Source organism: Diabrotica virgifera, chromosome 9 (assembly GCF_917563875.1).
Source record: "Diabrotica virgifera virgifera chromosome 9, PGI_DIABVI_V3a".
Taxonomy (NCBI): Eukaryota; Metazoa; Arthropoda; class Insecta; order Coleoptera; family Chrysomelidae; genus Diabrotica; species Diabrotica virgifera.
Genome location: NC_065451.1, coordinates 192126484 through 192142063, shown reverse-complemented (window position 1 = coordinate 192142063; position 15580 = coordinate 192126484). Strand labels below are relative to the sequence as shown.

Genomic DNA, 15580 nt, shown 5'->3' with positions numbered 1-15580 from the left:
CCTGCATATTTCCACTTAAGGGTAGCTGCATGTTTGAGGTTAAGTTACCTTTTCTTAATAAAAAAAGATGAAAAGTCAATAGATTTTGATTTTATTAACCTAATATTATCTTAAAATTATTTTTTTTCTGGTTTTCATATTCGCAAAACATTCGCAAAAATTTCGCGAATGCGGATGCGAATGCGAATATGCAAAAACATGCGAATATTCGCGAATGCGAATGCGAATACGAATATTCGTTACATCACTAGTATAGACTTGAAAAAGCATAACTTGCTTAAAAAGGGCCGTATATCCTTATACAATAAACCATTTTAAAGGTAATTGACTTCTCTTTCTACTAAATGTACCATTGAATATTGAATATGCCTAGAGATGGGTAGAAAAAAGTTACAGAACAATGTTAACGAAATAATTGGGAAAATGGCCAAAAACGCTGTGAGCGGTAAGTTTTGAAAAATCCTATTTCGGAAACTGTAAATCCTAGATACTTTTACCAAATTTCATTTTAAAGAGGAAGGCTATTTTTTGCTTAAGCAATGCCTATACAGCTATGTGCCTGTGGAAAAAAGTTATGGGTCAAAAAACAATTGATTTTCTTCGTGTTTTTTTCTTGCTTTTCTTTTGAATATATCTTTGTAAAAAAGATTTTTCAAAAAACTAAGTTTTCAATCTAATAGCACATAAAACAACATCCAAAAATGTTATTCTACATGCTACCAGACTGAAAACAATGGGAAACTTCTCTGGTAACACCTCCGAGGCTTCTACAATTTGCAAGCCATAACGGATGCTGAGACTAAGGAAGATGAGGGAATTTTACAATTTATAATTCACGTCCCATCTGCTCAGCGAGGTAAAGTTCCAACGAGAATGGTTCCCTTCATACTCCACACAGAGTAATTGTAAATCAAAAATGAATAACCACTTTCAATTTCGTTGCAACACGAAACTACAGCTTGTTTTCGTGTTGCAACGAAATTGAAAATGGTTATTCATTTTTAAAGATTTTTCATTTTAAAATGTGATATTTGGATATTAAATTTAACCTGTAACAATTTTCCTGTAGACGTGTTTGTACCAAAAGCGCATGGAACTCACCCTAATTCACCCTGTTCCTAGGGACTAAAATTCACACCTTTCTCAAAAACATTTAAAGGGTAGCGCTTCGCGGATTTTTCAAATTTAGAGGTCCATTATTTATAACATTAATCTTTTGCATCAGAAGAATGTGCAAACCATTGGCGGATCTAGACATTTGCCTTGAGAAGGTTGAACTTCCAATGACACACCAACCAAAAGACAACAATAAAAAGATAATCCCAAACTACATAAAAGACATAAGCAAAAACTGATATGCATTAAGTTCTCTTAATTTTCCTGAGCAGCGGGTTTATTGGGTTGATTTTGTCTATCTATGGTTTAAGTTTCATGTCAGCTAATATATTTTTATGTTTCAACAATTTTGGTCTTTAAAATAATGTATTAGTTAGCTCTAAAAAGTGGGTGGTCCGATAAGTACTTAGCCTCTCCACCCGATGGCGCCACTGTCGCAAGAGAAATCTACCATTGTATAATACGTTCTTGTAGACGGGTCGCGGACGTTTCCCCAACTCTCATCAATACGACTAACTTCACCCGTAACTTTGATACGAGAATTATAAAAAAAATATGCATTGAAATCCAGATCCCGTAATTCTTTAAGCGTGATAAAGTGAGTACAAATACATACATATTTCTTTCTTTGTAATTACAGCTTTTAATTACAGCTTTGTAATTATACAGAATTGTATAAGCGAGAAGAACTTCCAGATCCTGATCAAAGTCAAATACCAAAAGTTCAAAATGTAGGCTCAGAAGACATCCCAGACATCACAACAGAGGAAATAAAATCAGCTCTCTCGGAGATGAAAAACAATAAATCACCTGGAGAAGATGGGATAGTCATTGAACACATCAAAGAAGGAGGAGAAACGTTAATAAATGTGTTGAAAAAGATGTTCAATGTTTGTTTGACAAGAGGCGTAACCCCCTCTCAGTGGCATAATGCAATAATAACCATAATGCATAAAAAAGGTGACATTTCAGATCTGAAGAACTACAGACCTATTAGTTTGCTCTCCCATACATACAAACTATTCATGAAGATAATAACAAAACGGCTTGTGAACAAACTGGATAGTTACCAACCTTGTGAACAGGCTGGGTTCCGCTCCAGATACGGAACAAACGATCATCTACAAGTTATAAAAACGCTAATAGAAAAGTGCACAGAGTATAACAAGCCTATCTTTCTTATATTCGTGGATTATGAAAAGGCGTTCGATACTATAGATCATCATAAAATGCTTCGAGCATTGGCGGACTGCCGCATTGACTACCGATATATCGCCTTGATTAAAAGTATCTACGAAACTGGTACAGCTTGTGTTCGACTTCATGAAGATACCAAGAAATTTAGAATAGAACGTGGAATTAGACAGGGTGATACTATCTCCCCGAAATTGTTTACAGCTGTTCTTGAATATATGTTCAAGCAAATGGAAGGAGAGGATAATATGGGAATCAATATAAACGGGGAGGATCTGAACCACCTAAGATTTGCCGATGACATCGTTTTAATATCTGATAGAGTTGATAAAGCTACAAAAATGCTGCACACGCTCTATAAAGTGTCAAAAACAATTGGTCTTAAAATTAACACCTCAAAGACAAAATTTATGACCAACCTTGTAGTCAGCGATAAAATTCAGATTGGGAGTCATAGCATCGACCAAGTAATAGCTTACAAATATCTAGGACATGAGATTCTCTTAGGCCGAGATAACCAGACAACTGAAATACAAAGAAGGATAGGTCTTACATGGGCTGCCTTCGGTAGATTAAATAACATTTTCAAGTCTAATATTCCAGTTTGTTTAAAAAGAAAGGTCTTTGACCAGTGTGTTTTGCCGGTTCTTACATATGGTGCAGAAACACTAACTCTGACAAAAAGAACAATAAATAAAATAAGAGTTACACAACGCGCTATGGAAAGATCAATGTTAGGTATTACCATCAGAGATAAAGTACCAAACCTAGAAATAAGAAGAAGAACAGGAGTCACGGAGGCAGTTGAAAGAATAGCCATGGCTAAATGGGCTTGGGCAGGACATGTTGCCAGACTGACGGATGACAGATGGACCAAAAAGATTCTGGAATGGCGACCAAGGCAGGAGGCATATCGAAGCAGAGGACGACCACCGACTAGATGGACGGATGATATCAAGCGCATCACCACAAATTGGATGCAAGAAGCTCAAGATAGAAATAGGTGGAAATTTTTACGGGAGGCCTACGTTCAGCAGTGGACAAATATAGGCTAGTTGATGAATTACAGCTTCAATTTACCGTACACTTCTCGTAGACTCTGCCGATAAGGTAGAGTCGTGTTGGGGAAACATCCGCGTCCGCTTGTAGACGGCCTATATCAAAATATCAGCTAAATTGGACTATAAAATAAGCAGTGTTCGTCGCCAAGTTCTTGAAAATTTCAAGATCTTGTCTTGATTTCAAGACAAGATCAAGACAAGAAGTAATTTTAGATTTCAAGACAAGACAAGAAATTTTATGTCAATACCAAGATTTCTTGTCAAGAAAACAAGAAATCTTGAAATATCTTGACTAATAATGAAAACTTGAAAAACAGGCAGAAAAAAGATTTTTTTCCTCTAGTACTACTACTACTACTATCCTGCATTGGTAAATCTTCTTCTTCATGTACCATGTCCTTTCATAACGTTGGTTACCATCATAGCTATCCTAATTTTATTCACTGCCACCCTAAATAGCATGCTTGTATCAACACCATACCAATCTCGCAAGTTCTTCTTGGAAGAACTTGCGAGAAGAATTGGTAAATGCTGCTGCTTTTTCCTTTTGCTGTCATGCAGTATCGCAGACACTACAGTCTCACTGGTCATTGGTTTCAGTTTTGTCATTCTCAGTATTCATACTCGCACTAGTATTCACGTTAGTCTTATTCATTATTTCATATTGACTGAAACCGTAGCCCTTACGTTTCTTCCTATTGCATTTTGGTAAATATTCTGAGCCAGAATCAGAGCCAAATGACTCAGCAGACATACTATTTACTGAAGAGTCGATGTCACTCACGGTAAAATAAGAGGTAAATTTAATATAATGTTCTATTTATCACCAATATTCACAAGCTCGCATCAAAAATATAACGAAACCGGTACATACTACCACTTCTTAATATTAACCTTACTTAACTAAACGAGATAAAGCATGCAACTGCACATCAATTTTGCATTCGTCAGGAAACAAATGCAGATCAGGGACTCCCGTAGTCGGAAGTCAGTGGCAGTGAAAGTGAAAGCCGTGTTAGCATGCAACACAATAAAAAGGTCGCCGAAAAATCACCGGAGTGAGTAATCAATAAATTTCAAGATCTTGAAATTTCTTGAATCAAGACAAGATATAAGATGTCAAGAAAGCGTCAAGATAAGATTTTATAAAATTTCTTGATTTTTTCTCAAGACAAGACAAGAAGTGGTTATCAAGACAAGAATTCTTGTCTCGTCGACCCCTAAGTGTTCGCGCTGTACAACCCGAACGTATTCAGAGTAAGTTCGGGATTAGTTTCCAATGCGCAGGCGTCAACGTAAACTTATCCTGGACATGTTGAGGATTTTTCGCTCCCCAAACAATTTTCGGATTCGTAATGTAATGACGGGTTGCATACATTAAGGTTAGAGAAGGAAGCCTTTTCTTGTCCCTTTCTTATTTCGAAATCTGTTAACAACACATGCAAATGCAATAAATTTGTATATCAACAAAGAGAAAGAGAATAACAGGCAAAGGATTAACTTTCTATTCAATGCCTTTCTTAGAAGTTAGAAATTTGATTAGCGTCTTTATTATTTCGACAATATAATTTGGTATTTCCACGCCGAAATCCGGCTTAAATTTTTGTACAAAGTAAAAGATTGTTGAGTTACATGGAAATTGCAGCTTGTTATTTAGATATAAAAATTACTTTTAACTTCCTGGTGGTTGAACATTATCTGAAGAAAGGAATAATTTAGTAAAGCAATAATTTCCAATTTTGATATATATATTTTTAATTTGATAGGTTGTGGCATTGTGTTGTGGTTTATTACACCACAAAAATAGTGAAATATAACAAGACACAAGAAATAGTTTCAGAATTTTCAGAATTAAACTGAAAAATAAACCACAAGAATATGTAGGTACATTGGTACCAGTGATGTGGGAGAGAGACCATTGCTCCATGGGATGCCGAGAAAATGCATTTTTTAACGTATACCGATTTTGAACTTTGAGATTACATTTTCTTCAACCTAATTTTTGATTGGAATTTTGCTATTTTTGGTAATTTTCACTAGTAACATCGATAGTTTTTATTATAATAATATATGTTATGAGTATTTTAAAGATATGAAAATTAATGCGCAGAAAGAGGACAAAAATAAAAAGGTGATGGTTCGAAAATTATGATCCTATTGTTTATATCTTAGCCGTAAATGCCGGTCAACTGACCGGTTGTATCTCAGGAACCACTCATCACAATAAACGTTTTTTCTTTTGAAAGAAGCGTCCTACCGCCGTTTTCATGATTTAATTTTATTTAATATTTTCTGAGATATTCTATTTGTTTATAAGCCAAAAAATTGTTTATAATTTTAAAATATTCCCAAGACCGCTTAAATAGTTCAATTTCAATTCCGGAACGTAAATTAGATAGGTACAGTGTCTTTCTATAAAAAACTCATAGTTATTCTGATGTCTCAGAATTATTGTGGGTATTATAGTGACCGTAAATTTTTAATTACCAATTCAATTCTTGCTAAACTGTTAATTAAATTTCCATAGGCTTCTGGAATTATAATCTATACGAAAAGAGCTTTTATATTGCCAAGCTATTTAATTATTGATAAACAATTACTTATCTATAATTTTAGTTGAAAATTAAAGATTTTGTTGGAAAAACCCGCATTTTCCGGGGAAAATTTTCATCAAAGTAAATCGGGAAAACACGTCTCTATGCAGAATTTAATTCCGGTGAATTTTTATTTGGGTGTTTTTGGTGTAAAGTTAAAATCTTTGGAGTTATAGAGCAAAAATTGAAAAAAACACGATTTTCGGGCTCCATTTTGTTTATAAGAAAAGTAGCACACTATCTGCGGAATTTGCATACCTATATTATTAATATCTAAAATCATAAGATTCGATTCCAGCAATAAAATTGCTAGTTAATGACTTTTCAAAAAAATGGCCTATTCTCCAATCTGCCCAGATTACTACGTTCAAAAATAAATCGCCACTTTTTCAAAATTTTCGTTTTTTTTGAAGGCTAAGTAGGTACTTGTCGGACCGCCCTAGTATACACATTAGAAAATTAGCAGATAAAGAAAACAATTATAACTAAATTTTACGTTGTGGTTTGAGCTTAAAAGTACGTTTATATGTTTATGAGCAGTGTAGGTCATACATGCCACATATTGCAAGGTATTCTGGGAGCGATCTGTGCCGTGGTGCCGAAGTACCGTTGGAATGCTGCCTTGGGCGCTTTAACGTCGATGTAGATATGTAGAGGGGTATCACCAAAGTTAATATCTACTATCAGCCACTTCCTTTATCGTTACATTGTATGTAACAGGTCCTTTCGGCAACAAATCGTCGCCGAAATATGGATCCTAATTAGTCGTAATCTTGTGTAGGGGTAATACGAGAGTATGTACGAAAAATACTATATTTATTTATTTTTATTTATTTTTTTTCAACTTGTATCTAGGCAAATTGTCTGTTTTTTTCTAACCTAGCCCTAGCCTTTTACTCTCTTGCAGTAATTCCCAAAGTGTAGGTCGCGTTAAAGAACTGAATGGGTTGTGAAATGATTTCCAAAAAAAACTCATTTTACAAAGATGTTTATTTCATAGCTGGAATAAAAACATATCAAATAAAAATATAACTAGTGCAGTCATTGAAACGTAAAATAGGTTTTTACCTCCGAAATTTTTTACTATAACCGATTTACATGAGATTTTGGAATTAGGCTTATCTTACCCTTAACTTCAAAAGTGATATTGACCCGAACTCTGTTTTTTATTTTTAGGGGGTGAAAACAACCCCTTAATGGAAAAATTGACATTGAGCCATTTTATCGACAGAAACCGTGTTTAATAATAAAGAGTGACATTGTGAAGTGTTTTCTATCACAATAACCTCATGTTAAACTCATTTTCATCCCCTTGAGAATCGTACAACCCTTGCAAACAATCCCTAAATAGAAAAAATTTACAAAAAATTAATTTGGTTTGACAAGAAGACTTAAATATAGAGTAAATAATATTTTACGTTCTCTATCTTAAGTACAGTCGGAAAAATGAAAGAATACCCATGAACGATCAAATCAATCACTTATTTTGTATTTTCTGTCTTTTTCTATAAATAACAAACGTTTGTTATAGAAAAAGATTGTAATTTTTGTGAGAAAAATGCGTGTTTTTAACCGATTTTTCATAAATAACTAAAAAAATATAAGATTTTACAAAAAGGTTATTACTACGAAAATTGATTCTAATAAAAATGAAATAAACTTCTTACTGAAAAGACCTTTTAATGTTAACTAAAAGTGAGTTATAGGTAATTGAATGTATATATTTTTTTCGGCGAGTACCCAAATCTAAGTATTCAAGCTTAAATAACGGGAAAATGATGCATTTTATAACACAACCTTATTAAACATTAATTTGTCAAAGTACTTAGAAATATCTATCAAATGAGCCTCCGAACAAGTTGATAGCATTAAAATTTATGCACCAAATATTTTTCAAAATTTATCTTTTAAGAATTTTTCCAAAAAAAAGTTATTGTTTTTTTTTAATACCTCCGTTAATTTTTACGATATCAGGTTTGCCTTAACATCATTTGAAAGTTAATTTTATTGACTATTAAACCACGTTGAATTTAATCTTTTAAACCCCTTACTTTTTTAAAAATAAAAGGTTAAATGGCCCCGGTTACATGGTTCTCGCAGTAAAATTTAAACTTTAAACGTTTCTATCTCGGTTATTTTTTACCATATAGTTTTATATAGTTATATAAAGTTAAAATATTTGATACAGAGAAAACTAAAATTTGGTTATACATACATATAAACATATATCACTTTTTACGTATATTGAGTATTTTTGAAGTTATTATCAAAAGAAAATGAAAATTACGATAATTTTAAAAATTCTGATTTTTTTTAAATAATATCTTTTTTTAATATGCATTCTAAACCAGTGAAAATTGTTGAAATCATTATTTATGCTAATATAAAGAAAGTCTTCTGAGGATTACTATAAATTTTAATTTTTGTGGAAATGGCGTATGTTTTATTTTTCACTTAGAATTTGTCTCTCTATCGATTTATGAAATTATTAAAAAAATAATTTTCATCCTCGAGAAGGGGTGGCATTCACCACCACGGTAAAAGCGCAAGTTGGCATCATGTCATCTTTGTTCCTTGAGGTATCCTCTAACTACTCACCAATTTTCATGAAAATTGATGGAGATTCAACGATATCGGAGGTGAAAACCTTCAGTGACTGCACTAAGTGGATTGAAAGATATTTTCCCTAATTTTGACATTGCTTTGCACATTTACTTGGGCATCCCAGGTGCCAACGTGTCTGCTGAAAGGTAATTTTCGAAAATGTCAAGAATTAAAAATAATTTCTCATCAAGTATGACGCAAGAACATACAATTTGTCGATTTTGTCAAGAAAAAAATTTTTTTTTGAAAAGTCTTTTTTGAAAAAAAGTCTGATGTGATCGAACTGGAATGACAATTTTTTCTGTTATAGGTATATACACATCGTAGATTAAATCCATTTTTAGTGTTTTTGCAAATTTATGCAATTTTTCTTCGAAAAAATGGTACATGGTTTAAGGGCGGCTACTAGAGAATTGCCTAAGGCGTCAATTGACCTAAACGCGGTCCTGATAGTCAATACAAAATATTATATAAAATACTTATGGCGTGACTTACCTTATCTATGTCTTTGATGCACATGAAAATCCTGATACAAAGAACCCCCCATTTCACTATACCCTTAAAACGTGTACATAATATATTATTTTATTTTTGTCAGTTTTTCTGCTGGTGATTGATTATATCTCCATCTATGAGAACATGTTTTAACTATTGAAAATCGTATGTACCTATTGAAAGTTACCTATAATAGAAGAGTATATTTTTTATTTTTTCCTGTGTATTATTATTACCGCTCAAAGAGGAAATTAATATTACACATGCAGAGAGCACAATTATTTATTTAATTTATTTTGAGGATATAGAAAATATTTAAAACGACATAAATTATTTTATCATGTTTGTTGAAAAAAGAGAAATACTTGAATAAAATATCAATAGATAGAATAGGAGCTATTACAAAGTGCACTAAAGGGAGAAAAAAATAATGCGGCTCGATTTACGTGTTTAAAATTTATGTTATTAAAAACTTGTTATTTAAATTACCTACCCTTCTGTATCTGACTATCTGTTGCTTATTTAATATGTTCTTGCTGTAATGTTTAGCCTTGTTCAGATTTCAAGTAGTAGGTATATAACATCTCAGAACTCTTACTCTTAGTTCTAGTTCTAATCTAGAGTCTTTATTGAAGAGTTTTTTTCATTTTTAGAAACGCATTTCTTACTATTTGAATCCTGGCTCTTTTTCTATTGTTGTATCATTATTTTTTAAAATCCAGGTTCCCAGGTGTTTAGGGATTGATATTGTTAGGTGTTTAGATATTGATCAACTCTATCTATCGGTACCTAAATTTCCCAAATATAATATGTTTGCTTGTATATTTGTTTCTTTTTTATTATCACATATTTAATCGTTTTATATTATTCTTAGTTAATATTTATACAGAAAATGCTTGTCTTGTTTGGTAGTAGTTGGAGCTGGAGTAGTTCAGCAGAGCTTGCCATAATCATGGTATCATCTCCATATCTTATGTTGTTAATAGTTCCTTCGTTAATTATTATTTCTTCATTTTCACATAATAATGCTTCTCAAAAATGGATTCACTATATAGGTACCTACATTGAATAGTAATGGGGACATAATATATCCAAGCCTAGCTCCTCTCCTGACTTCAATTTCTGAACTGGGTTTGTCATCTATTACAATTTGTGCTCTTTGATTTCAGTAAATTTTTGTTATTATGCTTATGTCCCTTTTGTTGGATAAAGTAGATAGGTATAAAACAAATACATAAAAATATTTTATTCAATTAACAATAACATTTCGAGTACAGTTATATTAAATAATCTAAATAAGTAACTTATATAAATTAGATATACAATAATAGGTAAACTTTAAGAAAATCGTAATACGAGTACCTATGTTACAAAGTTATTCACGGCATCAGTTATAGACTGTTATAACCAGTAATCAGCTTTGTTCTGTGTAAATAAGTCAAATTAATTTATGTCATTGAAATTGCCATCATATTCATTGTTGAATCAAATTGTAAAACAAAGAGTATAATCTGGAAACAGTCCTTACACTGGGGCATAAAATCAAACCTAAATAATTTATCTTCCAAAGAAAGTTTTATGTAAAGAAGGGTTGGTAAAATAAAGAAGCCCAGTAGTAAATATTGTGTGACTGAAAATATAAAGCCAATGTAACACTAGGTATTATGTAGAGGATTTATTGTAGAAAGTAAGAATTAAATACAAACAATATATTTTCTATGTCATAGACTCCACATCATAGAAATTACAATCGTTTAATATAAGAAGAAGACGGTTCAGGCAAGGAAAATGATAGGTATATTTATGCCAAAAAGAATATACCTCGTTGGTGCAAAGAAATTCATATTGGAAATTAATATGGAGCTATATGGTAATATATTTGACCAATTTATAAACTCGCGAGCCAAATTACTTTTGTGGAATAAAAAAAAATATGAAGACGATTAATAGGAAGGTAGCAAATCTTGGAATATTCAATTTTTTGATGATGCTCTCCAAGTTGTATCTACCTTTATGGCCAGAGTGAAAAGATAATTTCATGGCATGTGTAAACCATGACCAGAAGCAGAGAAATGTCAGGAATAAAACATGTGAAAATTATAAAAAAAAAGAATGTTTGTGTACTTTGTACGCACGTAAGAAGATCACGCATCACTTCGCCGTGATGAAAGAGAATTCAATTCCTGGCCTGGTGAACGGAAAACAAAAAAGGCTAACGCGACAGTTTAAAATTCGTAAGAATCTGAGGCTTAGACTGGAATACACTGGTGTCTGATCGGCCTATGGGGGAGCAGTACGGCAAGGAATAAGGACTTGCGGCTCAGTGATACTCCTCCATAGATCCCTGCCGGAAGAGCGTTGACGTCTCAATACCGAGGTATATACAGGGTGTCCCGAAAAGATTGGTCATAAATTACACTACAGATTCTGGGGTCAAAAATAGGTTGATTAAACCTCACTAACCTATATACAATATTGCACACAAAAAAAGTTACAGCCCTTTGAAGTTACAAAATGCAAATCGATTTTTTTCATATATCGAAAACTCTTAGAGATTTTTTATTAAAAATGGACATTGTGGCATTATTATCTTAGCAACATCTTAAAAAAAAATTAAAGTAAAATTTGTGCATCCCATAAAAATTTTATGGGGGTTTTGTTCCCTTAAACCCCCCCCAAACTTTTGTGTATGTTCCAATTAAATTATTATTGTGGCACCATTAGTTAAACACAATATTTTTTAAACTTTTTTGCTTCTTAGTACTTTTTCGATGAGCCAGTGTTTATCGAGATATTTTGAATATTTGTCGAATCCACCACATATTTGTATAAGGTTAAGTACGATTATAGAGACCTGTTAATAATCTGAAAATTTATTTATAATTTACATTATTAGGTATATTTTGAAAAAGAAGCCACATCTCGATAAAAGGTGACTTATCAAAAAAAGACTAGGAGGCAAAAATTTTTTAAAAACAACGTGTTGAACTAATGGTACTACAATAATAGTTTAATTGGAACGTACCCAAACATTTGGGGGGTTTAAAGGAACAAAACCCCCATAAAATTTTTATGTAAACATATTACAAAAGAAGCCGCATCTCGTTAAAAACTGGCTTATAAAAAAATGCTAGGAGGAAAAAAAGTTTTAAAAACGTTGTGTTTAACTAATGGTATCACAATAATGAATTAATTGGAACGTACACAAAAGTTTGGGGGGGTTTAAGGAAACAAAACCCCCATAAAATTTTTATGGTGTGGACAAATTTCGCTATAATTTTGTTTTAAGTTCCTGCCATAAGAATGACACATGCCCATATTCAATAAAAAATCTCTAATAGTTTTCGATATATTGAAAAAAATCGACTTTCATTTTGTAACTTCAAAGGGCTGTAACTCTTTTTATGAGCACATTTGTACTAAGGTAAGTTAGGTTCAATCGAACTATTTTTGACCCCAGAATGTGTGGTATACCTTATGACCAATCTTTTCGGGACACCCTGTATAATAAAGAATACGTTACCCTAAAAACACTAAACACCACAGTCTCAGTCTGATTTCGTTCTTCGCATTAGACGTAACATCCATCTGGGAACTTTGCTCGCTAGTCTATTTGGAATTTGTCTACATCTATCTTGAAACTGTATACACTTGTCTTGGAACTGCTTAAACTGCACCTGCAGCTGTCTATATGCCAGTACCAATAAAACAGGAATGGCAAATAGTTCATTACTAAACAGGTAGAACCAACATGCTACTGAAAACATCGCCAAATCGGTGAGATAATCAACGAAATAATGCACCTTAACTTCTGCCTGTGCGTGTAGTTCTTCCAGCTTTTGATTCCGTAAAAATTCTGGATAATTTTCATCCATTGATCCCAAACCTTCAGAAGTCTGTGTCATGATTTCTTTTAACATTGGTGGTCTTATCCTCATCGGGGAGGGGTCCGTCTTTCTACTGCGCATTGGAGAAGGAGAAGTTTTCCTTTTACTTGGTGTTTCCGATGTATAAGGGTCGTTATATCCCATAGGAGATGGTGATGTCCTCCTATTTTTAGGATATGGAGAAGCAGCCTTTCGTTTTTCTTGTTTGCGAGCTGGTGATGCCGAAACTTTTCTATCGGGAGGTTCTCTTGAAGAAGATAGATCTGAATAAGGAGCATCCTCTTGTTTATTGGTAGTTGGAGAAAAGGGTCTAGGAGGTTGTTTCTCGAAATTTGGAGAAAACGGTCGGTTATTTTCAGGCTTTGATGCTCTTCTGTTAGTTTGCATTGTCGGAGAGAATGGACGATCTACTTTCTCATCGGTTGTTGATGAAAACGGTCTAGAAGAGAATGGCGGACTTATTTCTTTTTCGGGTGTTGGTGAAAGAGGTCTACCAGGCTGTCTTGTGGGAGAAAATGGTCGATCCACTTGTTCCTTGGACGTTGGCGAAAATGGTCTACTGATTGGTTTTCCAGGTGTTGGAGAAACAGTATTACTTTGTTTTTCTATTATTGGCAAATTTGACTTATGATCTACAGAGACTGGTTTAGGAGCTGATCCTTCACGAAGAGTTTTGTCTGCTGTTGCATTATTTCCTTTGTTGGCTGCCAAAGGTGATTGGCTTTGAGAACTAAGATATCCACTTTCCGCAGAAGAAGAAACTGAAGATAAAGCATTTCCCTGCTTATTAAGATTACTTTGAGGGCTTCTATATGACAGATAAGGATCATGATAGTTGGAAACAGGTATAGGATTTGATTTTTCATTACTACGGTAGGTGGTTTTGACAGTTGGCGTTGTGCTGGCTTCTGCTAAGCTTTCTAAGCTTTTCCGAGGTAAAGAGTCGTTGCTTTTTTGCAAAGAATCTTGGCTTTTGTTAAATGAAGAACTCGATCTTAAGGATGCGTTAGACTTTCTTCTAGAGCCGTAATTCCTAACAATATCACTGTAGTGATCTACCACTACCTTAGCCTCTTCGGCATCTTTTTGTTTCTCTACAAGCCGATCTGGTATGACAATGCTTGCTGCTGTTATTCCAGAGATTGTAGCAGCCGCAGAAATAGTTTGCATTAAAAAAGACATTTTGGGCGGATTAAGATTGTATATGCTTTCTGGAGCTATTGTGGTACTTGGTTCATCAGGAGGAATAAGAGAAAATGATCTCTTTCTGGCAACGGTCGGCTTATCCTCTTCAATAGGAAGAAGCTCAGCTTGTGGCAACAAAGAGAAAGATCTCTTTCTTGCATTGTTGGGTTTTTCTTCCGAAACTGGTAGAAGTTCGTCCTGAGGTAATAAAGAAAATGATCTCTTTCTTTGGGCCGATTTGTTTTCATCGTTCTCAGTAAGTGATATTGATCTAATTCTAGGGCTGGTAGTAACTTCTTCAGGAATAGTTTTTTGCAATAAAGGAAGGGTGTGTGACTTCCCTGCTAAAGCAGCATGACGATCTTTCGGCTTTAAAGCAGGAGGAATTGGCGAAAGAGCCCGTTTTAATGTTGGTGAGCCTATAGGAGAACTTAATAGCGTTTCTTCTAGTTCCTTTTTCTTCAGAATTGGTTTGGGTTTAAAATTTGGGCTGGGTGGTTCTTTTCTCTTGGTTAAAATTTCGAACGGTTCTTCTTTGGTAAACGACATGGATTTTAATTCTCTTGGATGATATGTCTCTTCTTCTTCGTCTGTTTCGTTAAAAGAAAATTTTTGATCACTTTTATTTATTTCGTCATCATCTTCTTCGAAAGAAGAATCTTCTGTACTTGAGACATAGTCATCTGCCCATTTCTCAACTTCTGCAATATTGATCTTGCGTTTTTCTTTGCTGTCTTGTTTTTCCACTGACATTTTTGAACGTATTTCTTCGAACATTTGCTCTTCTATTTCCTCTGAATCGGACCGTTGCCTTTTCATCATCATTTCTCGCTTTTCTTCGGGACTTAGGTTAGATTTCTCAAGTGATTCAATAATAGTATCACCTTTTACATCATCATAACTCTTAAGACTATGTCTTCTCGTCCAAAGATGCTGTGCTGTTCCACCAGATAATCTTCTTTTTATCGAATTTACTCTTTCTAACTCAAGTTTATCTTTCCCGGATTTATCGTGTCGGTCTTTGGAATTTATTTGAATTTTCGGAATCTCTATATTCAGTCCTCTCATCTCGATGGATTTTCGTCTTCTTTCTAACTCTTGTTCTTCTGCTTTGGCTGCTTCGTATAATCGATTCATTGCTCTTTCATGCAATAATTCAGTGGAACTGGCAGAGGTTTTAATTGGGGTGAACATGGGTGCTTCAATTCCAAGTTCTGGTGCTGACAACGACATTGGAGGTGGAATTGAGTCTTCGAAGTCTAAGTCTGATTGACCTAAAAAATAGAAACCATTCATTAATAATGCAACGCTCTGTTAAGAATTGCTAGGAAGTGGTAGGAAAAACATTTGCTAAAGGGCCTTCTAGGCAAAGGCGCCCATACCTATGAGCAAGGGGGGCGTGACCCCACCTAAATTTTTGAGTGCTTTAAACTATATATTGACA

The 15580-nt window shown here is 33.8% G+C and overlaps 1 protein-coding gene across 2 annotated transcripts in view; it reads right to left on the bottom strand.

The window, feature by feature from the left end:
• Positions 1-10295: 10295 nt before the first annotated feature.
• The window catches only part of LOC126892900 (titin-like), a 38370-nt gene continuing 33085 nt past the window's right edge, over positions 10296-15580 (bottom strand). For both annotated transcript variants that reach the window (XM_050662733.1, XM_050662734.1), the window contains one exon: positions 10296-15410. In XM_050662733.1, coding sequence (XP_050518690.1) covers positions 12613-15410 — 2798 coding nt within the window. In that variant the 3' untranslated portion in view covers positions 10296-12612. The remainder of the gene's footprint in view (positions 15411-15580) is intronic.